This window comes from Orycteropus afer, unplaced genomic scaffold (genome assembly GCF_000298275.1).
Source record: "Orycteropus afer afer isolate SDZICR_OR568_19922 unplaced genomic scaffold, OryAfe1.0 scaffold00147, whole genome shotgun sequence".
Lineage (NCBI taxonomy): Eukaryota > Metazoa > Chordata > Mammalia > Tubulidentata > Orycteropodidae > Orycteropus > Orycteropus afer.
The window spans coordinates 6,397,275-6,411,941 of record NW_006921734.1 but is presented as its reverse complement, the minus strand read 5'-3'; the positions used below and the strand labels follow the sequence as shown (position 1 = coordinate 6,411,941).

Sequence of the window (14,667 nt, the reverse complement as noted above, 5' to 3'; positions counted from 1 at the left end):
ATACGGTGGCTGCGATGATGGGCTCAAGTATAGCAGGGATTGTGGGGCTGGCGCGGGATCGGGCAGTGTTTCGTTCTGCTGTTCATGGGGTCGCTACGAGTCAGAAATGACTCGATGGCACTTCACAACAAGAACAACATATCCTGATCTTCCTGACTCTCTGCTGGTGTGTCCCCACTCCAGGTTTCAGGATCCCATTTTTTCCAATCAGTGCCCTCACTTTAACGTCAGACACCATTCTAGTTTGGCAATTTAATTGGTACTTTAATTTAGCCACCCTTACAATAAGACTTTGGGTTTGGTTTTCGGCAGTATCAGCTCTGTTACTAGAAGAAATAAGGCTTTCTTTCGGAGCACAGCTGGAAACATTGAGGTCTTTTATGCGGTACTTGATCTGTGACTCAGCAGTCCTAAACTTATCTCGCTCTTTCACCACTTTGTCTAGCATAAGTTGGACCAACCAGCCAGCTTCCTTATACTCCTCATGCTGACAAAATTGCCGAAAAGTATCAAATATGTGATGACCTAGAGCCTTACTTCTCACACATACTTGATCTATTAATCTATTAATGTTGCCACCTCACACTACAGATTAGCAGGGCTATCTTTACTAACAGAGGCAGGGTTACCAGTGCCTTTACAATTAATCAAATTGGAGAACCAAAACAGAAATGGTGAGAACCAATTTAGGAAGCCCATCCTTATGATTTTGTCTCTCTAGAATCACCCCACTCCTGGTACCAAATGTGTTAGGCTTCATTCTCTAGAGAAGCAAAACCAGTAAAGCTTATATATACATATGTTGTTGTTGTTGCTATGTGCTGTCAAGTCAGACTCAACTCATAGTGACCCCTCCTTGGGTTTCTGAGGTGGTATCACTACAGAAGTAGATTGCATCATCTTCCTTCTGAGGAGTGGCTGCTGGGTTTGAACCACCAGCCTTCTGGTTAGCAGTCAAGTGCCTCAGGCAGAGAAAGAAAAATTTATCTTAGGAAAATGGTTCACACACTTACAGAATCTGGCAAGTCCCCAGTTCTTGGATCAAACGCAAGCTGGAGGCTTTTCCCGACTCATGCAGCTGCAGGGGCTGATGAGCTCAAAGTTGGCAGGCAGTATACTGGCTGTTGACTCCAGTGAATGACAAATCCAGGATCTCCAGGCCAAATAGTGGATTGTTCACTCACACAGAGGCAGCACAACAGGATTCTGATCCACAGAAGAATGTCACTTTTCCTAGGATGTCCATAAATATATTGGAAGCAGACCACAGCCCTAGGGAAACTCCCTTTCAATGGATTGGTTGCTCAAAACATATGCATCTGATCCCATCATGGGAATAATCCACATCACAATTGGTTAAACCACATAGACTTGTGGTCCAGCCAAGTTGAGACACAGCTCCAACTATCACAGTCCATCATCTCTTGTCAACTTGGAAGTTGTATACATTTTCTTAACCATATATAATCTCTAAATGAGGACAATTATAAGGTCATTTTTGTGCCTAACGTGATATGCTAACATGCATACAACCGAAACACAATAACCTTATTTACATTTCACAGTTCATAACAGAAGGAAACAAAGTATTTGATGCACATATACAATGAAGAAATATAACAATCAGGATCCTCATTTCTGCAACTGGTCACATGGTTGTAGCTGATAGTCAGAATTACCTTCTTCCACCACCCTTGCCCTCAGCAAGCACCTCAGCTTGTCGTGGTTCTTTGCCTGGTGGGGTGACCCAAACCTTCATTCTTGAATGAAGCCATTAGTAGTCATATCAGAATTGGGTTGCTGTAATTTTCCATTGGCTTTAATCACAGGGCATGGTAGTACTAAGAGACATCCTAAAGAATCTCTTATATTCCAGAGATATTCTTCTTTACCTCTTTATGTAATGTCAGTCCAATTTCCCCTTGGTAATCAGGATCTATAACACCAGACAGTACAGTAACACCCTTCTTTGTCTGTTGATCCAGAGGCATGAGGAATCCAAAATGGCTGGATGGCATTCTTAACTTTCACTTCAATGCAGTCAGTATTGTGTCTCCAGGTGGGAGTGTTCCTCCCTTTGGAACTAAGATCTCAAGACCCCCAGTGCATAGTGTAGCAGGGACAGGAAGCAAAAATTTTTTGAGTGGTAAGGACCATGGCCTTTGGAGGTAGAACTACCACAGCCCCCTAGGTTTCAAAGAGCCAGACCTTCACCAACTTGGTTCTGGAGTGTGGGACTGCTCCTTCATGTGAGCCAGTGGGGTGGAGTTATAGCCACTGCCCAAGAGTGAGGGGGCAGGACTACCATGCACAGGAGGGAGAGGAACGGGGCCCGCCAGGCCAAGGGGGTGAGGTTGCAACTCAGGTCTAGGGGACTAGAGTCACCTAGTGAAAGATACCTGTACAGATAACACCCATTGAAGATATGCACAAGTGCCAAGTTGACAAGGGGTGGAATTGTGGTGGTTATGTTTGTGTGTCAACTTGGTTGGCCCTGGTTGAGTGGCTGGGCAGCTGGTGGTAGTTATTCCCCATGATGAGATTGGAAGTCAGCTCCATGGTGGAACCTACCACAAGCAGCTGAGTAGCTGCTTTAGGGATGTGGTCTGCTTCCCTAATATAAGAAACAGCTTTGGGAATAGTCTCTAGCTTATGGCGTGCTTGGACCCTGAATGTAGCCATGTCATTGTTCAGCAGCCTGCTATACTCTGCCAACCTTGGGACATTCAATGGACTTGATTAATGGGCTGCCATGTGGTTTGGTAACCTCGGGACTGTGCCATTTTCTTTGTTGACCTTGGGCTTGTCAGCCTCAGCAGCCAGAAGCTGTCTAAGTGAAGAGATGCCTCTAGCTTCCGTGAACTGGGAGCAAGAGGTAGAGCTGAAGCCCAAGGTCGAGGGGCTTTCACACAGTCCCTAGAGCTTGGCCCTTTGAACTCAGACTTCTAGCCTCCCGAATTGTAAGAGAATAAACTGCTGTTTGTTAAGGCCATCCCATTTGTGGTATATTCTTGTCAGAGGGGTACAGAGGTAACCAGAACATTAACCTAATGTCATATCCTAACTTTGTAGTGTGTATTTAATGTTAGCAAGCAGTGATATGTAGAAGAATAGTTTAGGCTAGTTTTTAAGTTTTACTCTCCATCACAGTTACCTAGAGGCTTATTAAGACACAGATTGGACCCAACCCCAAAGTGTCTTATTCAGTAGGTCTGAATTGGAGCTAAAGAATTTGGTTGTCTAGTCTTAACAACAGAAACCTTTGAAATAATGGGATTTTTAATTGGGATTTTCTCTTTCAAAGAGATAATATACCAAATGAAAATTTCCTTCTTTTCTTTCCCCATATTTTAAGTTTTTTTTTTTTTTAACAAAAACGAAAAAGAACACCCAAGTTTTAGTTTTAGATTAATTTTAGATATACGGTAAACTTGCAAAGATCTTACAGAGCATTTCAATATATGCTTTATCTAGTTTTCCTTACTGTGTTATTGTCAAACTAGGAAAGTGATATTGGTATATTTTTATTAACTAACTCTAGGCATTATTTTCGGAAGGAAGGTTGGGCAATCCTACTTCCATAGTGATGCTGCCTCGGAAACCCAAGGAGGGGTCACTATGAGTCGGGGCCGACTCGACGGCAAACAAAAACAACAACAACAACAACAACAACAACAGGCACTATTTGAATTTTACCTCTTTATCCATTAATATCCTGTTTCTGTTCCAAGATTGAATCTAACATACTGCATTGCGTTTAGTTGCCATGTCTCCTCATTCTCCTCTCATCTATGACAGCTTCTGAGCCTTTCCTTATTTTTCATGACCTTGACAGTCTTGAGTCATACTGGCCAGATCTCTCATAGAATGTCCCCCAATATGGGTTTTTCCTATGCTTTTCTCATTATTAGACTGTTATGAGGGTTCAGAAAGATTGCTACAGGAGTAAAACATCTTTCTCATCATATTCTATCAGTAGGTGCATCTTAAGTACATGGTATCACTGATTGTTTTAACTTTATCACTTGGTTAAGGTAGTTTTTACCAGTTTTCTTGAGTTTAAAGTTACTGTTTTCCCTTTCTTTTAAATTCTGTTCTGTGGAAACAAGTTACTGTATCTGCCTTACCCTGAAAAGTGAGAGGCAAGAATTAAACTCCATCTCTTAGGGGGGAGGTGTCTGAATATGTTATGCAAAATTCTTCTGTAAAGATTTGTCTCTTCTCTTCCATCTACTTATGAAGATATTTATCGGTTAGACTTTATGGGTTTTATACTTTGTCATTTTTTTCCCTACTCATATAAAATAAATGATGCTCCCTCCCCACTAGATGTCTGCCATCTTGAAAGGCTGAATATTAAACCTCTTCAGACTTGGTATTAAAAACTAAGTTATGAAAATAAGAGACAGCCCAGAAAAAAGAACTATAAGACATTACTGATTTGGACTATAAATGATCGAAGTATGCATATTAAAAGATGAGTCTACTTTAGCTCTGTTAGGTTGGCATATGCCAGGATTGTTGTTTGTTGTTAGGTTTTGTCAAGTTGTCTCTGATTCATAGTGACCCCATGCACAACAGAACAAAACACTGCCTGGTCCTGTGCCAGCCTCTCAATCCTTGCTATACCCGAGCCCATCGTTGCAGCCACTATGTCAATCCATTGTGTTGAGGGCCTTCCCCTTTTTCATTGATGCTCCACTTTACAAGCATGATATGCCAGGGTAGACATAATTATTTTGAGAAATGCTTATGTTACTATTTTTCATACATGCAGTAAATACTGATGGTTTATGAGTTCATTGCTTGAAATAATTGCTAATAAGGCCAAGCCTGTTTATATATGTGTGTGTGTATATTTAACATAGAATTGTTAAGCAATTCATATTGGGAATATACAAGACTGAAAATAGTTTCTTTGCCTTTATTTATATGTAATATTTGCCTTTATTCTTATATATGCTATCAATCATCACCTAATGTCCTTGGTAATGATCTCAATATTTACCGTTGGTTTAAAATGAGTTTGTGAGGCGGACCAACCTCATCAAGGCTGATCAAAAACTGTTGTTCAATTTGTTATTTTTTGTCTTATGACTTAAAATCTCTGATAAGTGATATTGGTATATTGATAGTCCTCTGGGTGATGAACAAGATTTGTTGCTAAGTGTATCTTTAAGTAGAGTTTGTAGGTAAGTCTGAACAGATGTGTATAGATCTTATCTTGCCTTACTTTAATTCCAGCTTTAATGCATACTGCCAAATTTTCTCAGCTAAATCATTTAAACCCTTAGAGACTCAATTTTCTCATCTATAAAAATAGAACAATAATAATAATACTTGCTTTGCTGACTTCATAGAGTTATTATAAGTATTACACAGTGTAATATGATGTAAACTATGATGCAAATATGAATGATAATAATATTATTATTATTTAAGATATGAGCACCTTGGGATTCAAATTGTATAGAAACGAGTCCTTATCTCTTAAAGATACTTAGTTTTCAGCAATCACAAAATAGTAATTTTTCTAGTTTACTTGATGTAGTATGCCTTTAAATGCTACTAAATTTTAGTGATTCATTTAATTACTAAAAATTCATATTGAGTGGTAGAGCACTTTAGAAACTATCTTTATAGTCCTTAAATTGATAACAAATAATTTTAACATGAAACTTTTTCTCCAGTTAATGAAAGTCATATTGTGGTACAAGCACTGAGGCTTAATACAATGTCAAAGTTTACGTTTACTGATTGCACCCGGTTCGATGCACTGATTAAAGATGTCTTTCCTGGAATTGACTTTAAGGAAGTAGAATACGATGAACTAAGTGCTTCATTAAAGCAAGTCTTTGAGGAGGCCAATTATGAAATCATACCCAATCAGGTAACTGTCAAGAATATTTTGTAATGTATTGACCCTTTCTCCTAGTTAATTCAGATGTAGTCAACTTATGCTTCATCTTTCAACTTAAACCTAAATTCCTCAGGAAATTTTCCTTTGATTTTTAATTCCAGATTTGCTATATGCTTTTGCTATTCTTTTCATATATACTTAGTTATTGTTCAGTTGTGTATTTGATTAATATTGATTATAATCTCCACGAAGGGCAGGATATCTGTTTTTACTTACTATTTTATTCCTACTGCCTATCAGAGTAGCTGGCACATAATAGATCCATCATACATATTTTTGATAATATGTGATTTAGTTTTATTTTGATCATTACTCAGGAGAAATTTCTTTTAAAGGGTCTTATTGTGAACCACAGATAAATATTTATAATGACCAATTTTTCTCAACTTTGTTTCAATGAATGAATAGAATCAGGAACATATTATGTTGCCAAATTAAAAAAAGAAAAACTCATCCTTGCTCCTTTTAATGAATTGCTGAGTTTAAAGATCACGTTAACACGCTCACATTTATCTAGGTATTCTACATAAGGCTTTATTTTTTACTAAGGAAATCAGAGACAAGATATGGAAAATGTTGCAGAATAGGAGAACTAAGTATGATTTAACACTATAAACTATATATGAATATATATATTTTTTTCCCGTTAGATCAAGAAGGCTTTGGAACTGTATGAACAGTTATGCCAGAGAATGGGAGTTGTTATTGTTGGTCCAAGTGGTGCTGGTAAATCAACCCTTTGGAGAATGTTAAGGGCTGCACTTTGTAAAACTGGCAAAGTGGTAAAACAGTATACCATGAATCCCAAAGCTATGCCTAGACATCAATTATTAGGCCATATTGACATGGATACAAGGGAATGGTCTGATGGTGTTTTGACAAATAGTGCTCGCCAAGTGGTTCGAGAACCTCAAGGTTGGTCTCTATTGTATGATCCATTGTGTTCCTTAATAATTTTTACAAAATGATAGAAGACTTGTTTATAATGCTGTCCTTATCAAGGATTATAAATGACTGTAAGCTACTTTATAAGGATGTACATTTGATATCTTAACAACTATTTTATTTTGAAGGGACCCAAGGCATATTATCCTTTTAATGACTTACACCGTATAAAACTTTTATTATAATTAAAACTGAGATTAATTTTGGTAAATTTTAGTTCACTAATAATTTAATGAATTAATGGAAAATATCTGTTTGATTAGTGAGATGATAAAAATAAGCAAGTTGCTAAATAAGCCAGATGGGTGTTTTGAAAATGTTACTGGTAAAACAATAGACATCATGTTTTAAGAAATTTTTGCACATAATCAGAAGAGACTCCCTACTCTTTTCCAGGTTATAATTTAATTAAGAGTTATTTTCTATGGCAATGAATGGGAAGTTCAGAACTCTTTCCCCTCATTGCCTTAGGAAATTTCTAAGGAATTTTAAATGTAGTCTTTTATTTTCTATGTAATATTACATTAAATAAAAATAAGATTTTACCTGCACTGATTTTTCACATTTTTGTTAATGCTGTTTTCCTCTTTGAATTGTTTCAAAGGCCCAAATACAACTTATGACCACTCCTATTTTAGGAAGAATGGATAAAAAAGCTTTGTTTGTGGAAAGAATGTTGTATATGACTTGGTCACTCCTTCTCCCTTTTCAGGCCATCTGCTTCCTTTCTCTGTATCAGCTATTTGACAGTGGTGAACTTCATGGTTTATGTAGGTTACTGAGTGTAGTTTTCCCATATTTTCTGAAGGAAATATCACATAGCAAGGATGCACGCATTCTTTTGATGTATTAAGAAGACAAAGGGCTAAAGAGTATCTTACAGGTATCTCATGAGAATGGAAATACCTAAGTCTCCAACACCAGGTTTTCTTTTAATGAGTTTACTAATTGTTTATGTTTGTAGATAAATAAAGCATTATCACATTATGTATAACTAATCTTTGGCCATCTAAGCTAGCATAGTACATTTGCTCTCCAACACAGTCATAGTCCAAATTGACATGAAAAATTTCTTGTTCAACTTTTTGTTGTTCATATTTATATTCATTAATACAAAATGATATTTATAGAAGTAACTTCTAAAATAAAGAGATAATTATTTCATTCCTTATCTTTTATTTCTCTGTATGTTTTTACTGAGAATTTTTTTTTTTAAATAACTTTTTGTTGTGATTTGGGTGAAGGTATACAGAGTGAATTGGTTTTCCATTCAACAGTTCATACAGATTTTGTGACATTGGATGCAATCCTTCATTTTGTTTTATTTCTAATATTTTGTTTTGAAAATAGATGTCAGCTCATGGATAATCTGTGATGGTGATATTGACCCTGAATGGATAGAATCTCTGAATTCTGTATTGGATGATAATCGACTACTCACTATGCCCAGTGGAGAAAGGATTCAGTTTGGTCCAAATGTTAATTTTGTATTTGAAACTCATGATTTAAGTTGTGCCTCACCAGCCACAATATCTAGAATGGGAATGATCTTTCTTAGGTAAGTTATAAGAGAATTTAATTATTTTAGTTTCATAGCTAAGTAATGTTACATGGATAATTTATGAATACTTATTTCCCCCATTTTTGATTAATTTTTTTCTTTATTTTTAATTCATTCAGAGAAGTACTTGATTTATTATAATTGAATTATTTTAGTAGTTTAGTCAGTATCACAGTTTCTAAGAGAGTTCTGGAGGTGTACTGTCTAAGGCATTTGACTACTAACTAGAAGGCTGGAGGTTGAAACCCACCAGCCATTCCTTGGAAGAAAGATTGAGCAATCTACTTCCGTAGAGATACCGCCTCCAAAACCCAAGAAGGGGTCACTATGAGTCAGATCTGACTTGAGGGCAGTGACTTTGTTTTTTGTTTTTTCCAAGTGAAAAGGCAAGTACTTAATTTGTTTTCTATTATTTTTATTTAAATATTAAGATTGAGTTCAGAGAAATGAACATACTAATTACAAGCTTATAATTAGACTAGATAGAAAATGTTAGAGGAGAACTTTCAAGGGCTCAGTTGATACTAGTGTTGCCATGAAACATTGGTGGAAGACAGGAAAAATGACAAAAATTATGAGCCCTTATTAATTCCAAAATTACTAATCTATAACAGTTATTTTCTACTATATTTTTTATAATTGTATAAGGTATACTTTTGAATAAGATTTAAGTATTTTTTCAGTCAAAGAGATCTTCAATTTTTAATGGTTGCATGATTTAGGTAGTAATTAGGTAAGATATTTTTTGTGGGATAGAGAAAAGAAGTATTTTTAAAGTTCTGCATTACAGTTTAGACCATTGCATATTTATATGTGTCTTTGAATTACCTGGTGAATCCTGTTAAAATGCACATTTTGGTTCAACGGATCTGGAAGGAGACTTGAGATTCTCTGTTTCTAACAAGCAGACCACATTTCGAGTATGAAGGGTTTGGTCTACTTTTTAGCCACACTATAGATTGTAATTTTTCTTTATTTTATAGTTATAATAATGTAGATGAAACAGTTTCCTTATTTCACAAAAACGATGTATAGCTGTGTGTGTGTGTGTGTGTATATATATATATATATATAAAAATGTCTATCTATATACATAGAAGTAACTAAAAATATATATATATATACATACAGAAGTAACTGAAATCAACTCTTGTATTATGGCAGGTAAAATACATGTATAGAATAATGTTTATTGGAGTAGAAATTTGTTTTGAAAGTAAATTGATAATTTCTTGTTAAATAGTTTCTTATGAGTTTGTGTTAATCTGTGTCAGTGATGAAGGGACAGATCTTAATTCTCTGATAAAATCTTGGTTGAGGAATCAGCCTGCGGAATATAGGAATAATCTTGAAAACTGGATTGGAGATTATTTTGAAAAGGCTTTACAATGGGTTTTAAAGCAGGTAAGTTAACCATTTTATTTTATAATTAACCATTTGGGAAAGAAGTATGATAATTAGAAGTGATGCTTATATATAACTGCTTCATGGGAAAGGGGAGTGAGGGAGAGAGAAATCTTTTGATTGCTGGGAAAAGAGATTGTCTGTCTCTTGGCATAAAGTTTTGTTATGTTAGTCTACACTTTAATTCTCCCATTCACAATACCTTGCATTGCTTACCAAAAAATCTTGAAATAAGTATTGAAACATCTTTCTAATTTTTATAACAAAACCATCTTAGTTTCACATTTTACTTATATGTCAATAAATACCTACAATTGTATCATAACTAAAAATAATATCATGCTAATACTAAAGTAGGAGTTCTGGTAGCATAGTGCCTAAGGCACTTGACTGCTAACCAGAAGGCTAGCGGTTCAAACCCACCAGCCACTCCTCGGAAGGAAGATGGGGCAATCTACTTCCGTGATGATACTGCCTCGGAAACCCAAGGAGGGGTCGCTCTGAGTCGGGTCCGACTCGACGGCACATAACAACAACAATACTAAAGTAGAGAAAGGATGGTAAGTTATTCATGATAATATAGAAATCATTTGTTTATTAAACAAAAATTTATTGAGTAATATATGTCAAGTATAATACAGTGAAACCTGGACCCAGAACTCCGTGAGACTGCCTTGTTTTTTCAGATCTCACTAGTTTTCTGCCTTAACACTTTTCTATCACTTGTTTTAGTGGAAAATATTTGAGTCTTCCTTCTGACAGATCCTGGATTTTGCAGGATTTACTGTATTAGACTTGAATCATTGAGTGGTAGAAATTAACAGGATAATGCCTTTTTTTGACAAGGGTTTGACTAATGAAGGAAACTGATGTATACAGATAACCTACATGTAAACAAATAAAATACAACAAAATGAAGAGAGTATTGCTGTCTTTTAGGGGAGTATTACAAGATCACACTTGATTTTTAATTTGAAAACTGAATAGGAATTTAGCATGCAGAAAAGAGCATGGTGTGCTTTCATATATTCTACATGATGTTTTTCATCTTTTTTTGTTTTTTCTGTTATGCTATTTTATGAAAAATGCAAACATAAAAATAGAGGATATATATAGCAGCAAGTTTTCTGCAAATTCCTGATTGTTAATCTGAACTTGACTGAGAATTATATACATTGTGATTGAACCAGAAGTACAGAGACCATAGGAAACGTAGGTCTTGCTTTAGTTTTCTCATCCTTTCTTTTCTGACTTTGTAAGAATGAAAGATGGAGGACTAAGGTGTTATGAGAAAAGGAAACAAATGTGATAGGTTTCCCTGGAGGACTCAGGGAAGGAGGTGCCTTTCCACCTCTCTGTCTGACTAAGCTGTCTCCTCCTATGTGCTTCAGTAAACTCAAAAAAACTCACTGCTGTTGAGTCAGATCCAACTCATAGCGACCCCTCCTTGGGTTTCCAAGGTAATATTTCTATGGAAGTAGACTGCTCAGTCTTCCTTCCAAGGAGTGGTTGGTGGGTTTGAACTGCCAGCCTTCTGGTTGGCAGTCAAATGCCTTAGGTGCTTCAGTAGTAAATTCAAAATTTACTAACTGTATTATTATTGGCTGTTTATATTAAACTGTAAGACTTTGAGGGCAAGGACCCAGCCTGTCATGCTCCTTATTTTATCACCAGAACCAAGCATGATGTTAACAGGGTAAACCAAACAAAACCAAACTCATTGCCATTGAGTCAATTTAGACTCATAGCAACCTCATGTGGTTTCTGAGGTGGTAAATCTTTACAGAAGTAGATTGCCTAGTGTTCTTTCCAAGGATTGGTTAGCAGTCAAATGCCTTAGGCACTACACCACCAGAACTCCTTTATTAACAGGGTTGTTATGTTGTTGTTATGTGCCGTCGAGTTGGCCCCGACTCATAGCGACCCCTCCTTGGGTTTCCGAGGCAGTATCACTACGGAAGTAGGATTGCCTTATTAACAGGGTAATGAGTGAGTAATAGTGTATAAACTTACTTAAATATTTGATGTCTACATTGTAGCACCTTTTCAAATGTGCTGTTGTTTATTGATACAAACATACCTAACCTAACATGACTTTCCAATGCAAATACTTGCATGTTGCTAATATTTGTGTGAATCTTCCAATGAGGAATATAATATAAAATGGAATATACATTTACATGTTTGTGACTGTAGAAGCAATGATTATTATACCTTAGTGTAGATACCAAAGATTTAGTTAAAAAATAAACTGGTTCTGTTTTGAGGACAGGTCTCTACTTTTATTTGAAAATTTTTATGTTCTGAGACTTTCTTCCCTTTATCCTGCATCTTGTTTGCCATAGTCAGATTCTGAGAGATATGCTGTAATCCATGCTGCAGTCAAATGCATTTTATTTGTGAATAGAGTTCTGCTTTCTTGTATTAATTGAGTAAATTAGACGACTGTGATAGTTGGAGCTGTGTGTCAACTTGGCTGGACCACAATTCTGTGTGGTTTGAGCTGTTGTGGTGTGGTTGTTCCCATGATGGAATAAGATGACTATGTTCTGAGTGGCCAGTGTGTTGAAAGGGAGTTCCCCTAGGGGTGTGGCCAGCTTGCAGTATAGCCAAGGACATCCTGGGAAGAGAGACATTCTTCTGTGGATCAGGATTCTGTTGTGCTGCCTACAACTGTCCGTGAGTGAACAGTCTACCATTTGGCCTGGGTTCTTGGGTTCGTCATTCGTTAGAGTCAACAGCCAGTGTACTGCCTGCCAGCCTTGAGCTCCTCAGCCCCTGTGGTTGCGGGAGCCAGGGAAAGTCTCCAGCTTGATGTTTGATCCAGGAACTTTGGACTTGCCAGCTTCTATAAGTGTGTGAGCCATTTTCCCAAGATAAATTTCTCTCTCTCTCTCTTTATATATATATATATAAGCTTTACTGGTTTTTGTTTCTCTAGAGAATCCAGTCTAACACAGCGACCTAGAAGAATGTATGTGGGTTTTCCCTGTAAAGCCTAAAGCTCTTACCATGACCAAAGAAGCTGAGTTTCTACTTCCTTCTTCCCACTCTTCCTCCCATTTCTCCCTTCTTTCAGACATATTTATTTTGCAGCAGAGTGATCTTTTAATTAATACCAATCTTTTTTTATTTATAATAAGGTCATTTATCTCGTCAAATGGGTAAAATCAAATTCATACTTCTTAGAGTGGCCTATATTGCGTAACTGGTTCTTGTCCACTTCTCTGAATTAAGGTACTTTTCCTTGCTTAGTTAGGCTTAAACTTATTTTAATTTTTTGTACTGCCCCTTTCCTTTGCATGTGCTGTATTCTCTGCATGGTCAAATGTTAGCTTAAATGTTACTTTTTTCAAAGAGATTTTGAACCCTCAATAGGAGTTAGAGTTACCGTTTCTTAAAAACCCTGTTTTGCTGCTCTGTATCTCTTGTCACAACTTGTTAACCATCTTCTCTGCTAGAGTGCATTCCATGGAGACAGACTATGTAATTCACAATTATTTATACCTACCACCACTTGAAAGAACCTGGTGGTGCAGTGGTTTAACACTTGGCTCCTAACCAAAAATTAAGTTGAAACCCACCAGCCACTCTGTAATAGAAGATGTGGCAGTCTGATTCTCTAAAGATTCCGTACTACCACCACCCATAGTCATTGAGTAGATTCTGATTCATAGCAACCCCATAGGAGAGTAGAACTACCCCTAGGGTTCTAAGGTGATGAAGCTGATAACATCTATGTGATTGATCAAGGAGAGATGGCTGTCTATGTCAATAGTGAATGAGCAACTAGTGTTGGGGAAGGAGGAGCTTGCTTTGATTTATGGAACACCTAGAGCAGTCACTGTCAAAGCAAAGACAAATGTGAAGTTGTGGGGTATTGACCAAGACAGCCTAGAAGAATCCTTATGGGAAGCACCCTGAGAAAGCAGAAGATGTATGAGGAGTTCCTTAGCAAAGTGTCTATTTTAGAATCTTTAAATAAGTGGGAATATCTCACAGTAGCTGACGTGTTGGAATCAGTCCAGTTTGAAGATGTACAGAAAATTGTGGTGCAGGGGCAACCAGGGGATGGATGGGTTCTCCATTATTTTAGAGGGTTCAGATGCTATGCTACAGCATCGTTCAGAAAATGAAGGGTTTGTTGAAGTGGGACGATTACCACCAAAAAGACTTTGATTTCACCAGGTTTACTTTGGTGAAATTGCACTGCTGATGAATCATCCTCAAGTTGCCACGGTGGTTGCTCGTGCCCCTTGATGTTTGTTAAGCTGGACTGACCTAGATTTAGACGTGTTCTAGGCCCGTGCTCGGATATCCTCATATGGAACATCCAGCAGTACAACAGTTTGTGTCACTGTCTGTCTGAAATCCACCTCCAGTGCCTCCCTTTCTCCTCTCCCAGGTCCATACTTCAGTCTCACAGATGGCTTTATTTTCTCTAATTGCAGCACCAAGTGGCCACTGGTATGACAGCTTCATGTCTGTTTATATTAAAAGTTGCTTTTCTTGCACCTTTTTAATTTGGAGACTTAAGTAAATGCTCATACACGGTTAAATAAATAGAAAGTGTTCTATCTATGGAGACTTTGCTGTTACGGCTTCTCTTTGTACAGTGTTAATGTGTAATCTGGGCAGTGACTGACATGCTTTTTGGTGAGGCAGATCCCAGCACCAAATGAATTCTCATAAAGTAATGATGTAATAGTGCAAGATTATTATTATTATTTTTTTTATTAGGATTTGGGTGAAGATTTACAGAGTAAATTCACTTTTCATACAGCAGTTCATATATACTTTGTCTCATGTCATTGACCAAAATTTACAATGCAGCAGC

At 36.9% G+C, this 14,667-nt stretch overlaps 1 protein-coding gene across 1 annotated transcript in view; it reads left to right on the top strand.

The window, feature by feature from the left end:
• Positions 1 to 14,667, top strand: part of DYNC2H1 (dynein cytoplasmic 2 heavy chain 1) — a 505,271-nt gene that overhangs the window by 114,105 nt on the left and 376,499 nt on the right. Inside the window, exons 37-40 of the mRNA XM_007946035.1 lie at positions 5,691 to 5,890; positions 6,571 to 6,835; positions 8,216 to 8,423; positions 9,701 to 9,830. Of these exons, the coding sequence (XP_007944226.1) occupies positions 5,691 to 5,890; positions 6,571 to 6,835; positions 8,216 to 8,423; positions 9,701 to 9,830 (803 nt within the window). The remainder of the gene's footprint in view (positions 1 to 5,690; positions 5,891 to 6,570; positions 6,836 to 8,215; positions 8,424 to 9,700; positions 9,831 to 14,667) is intronic.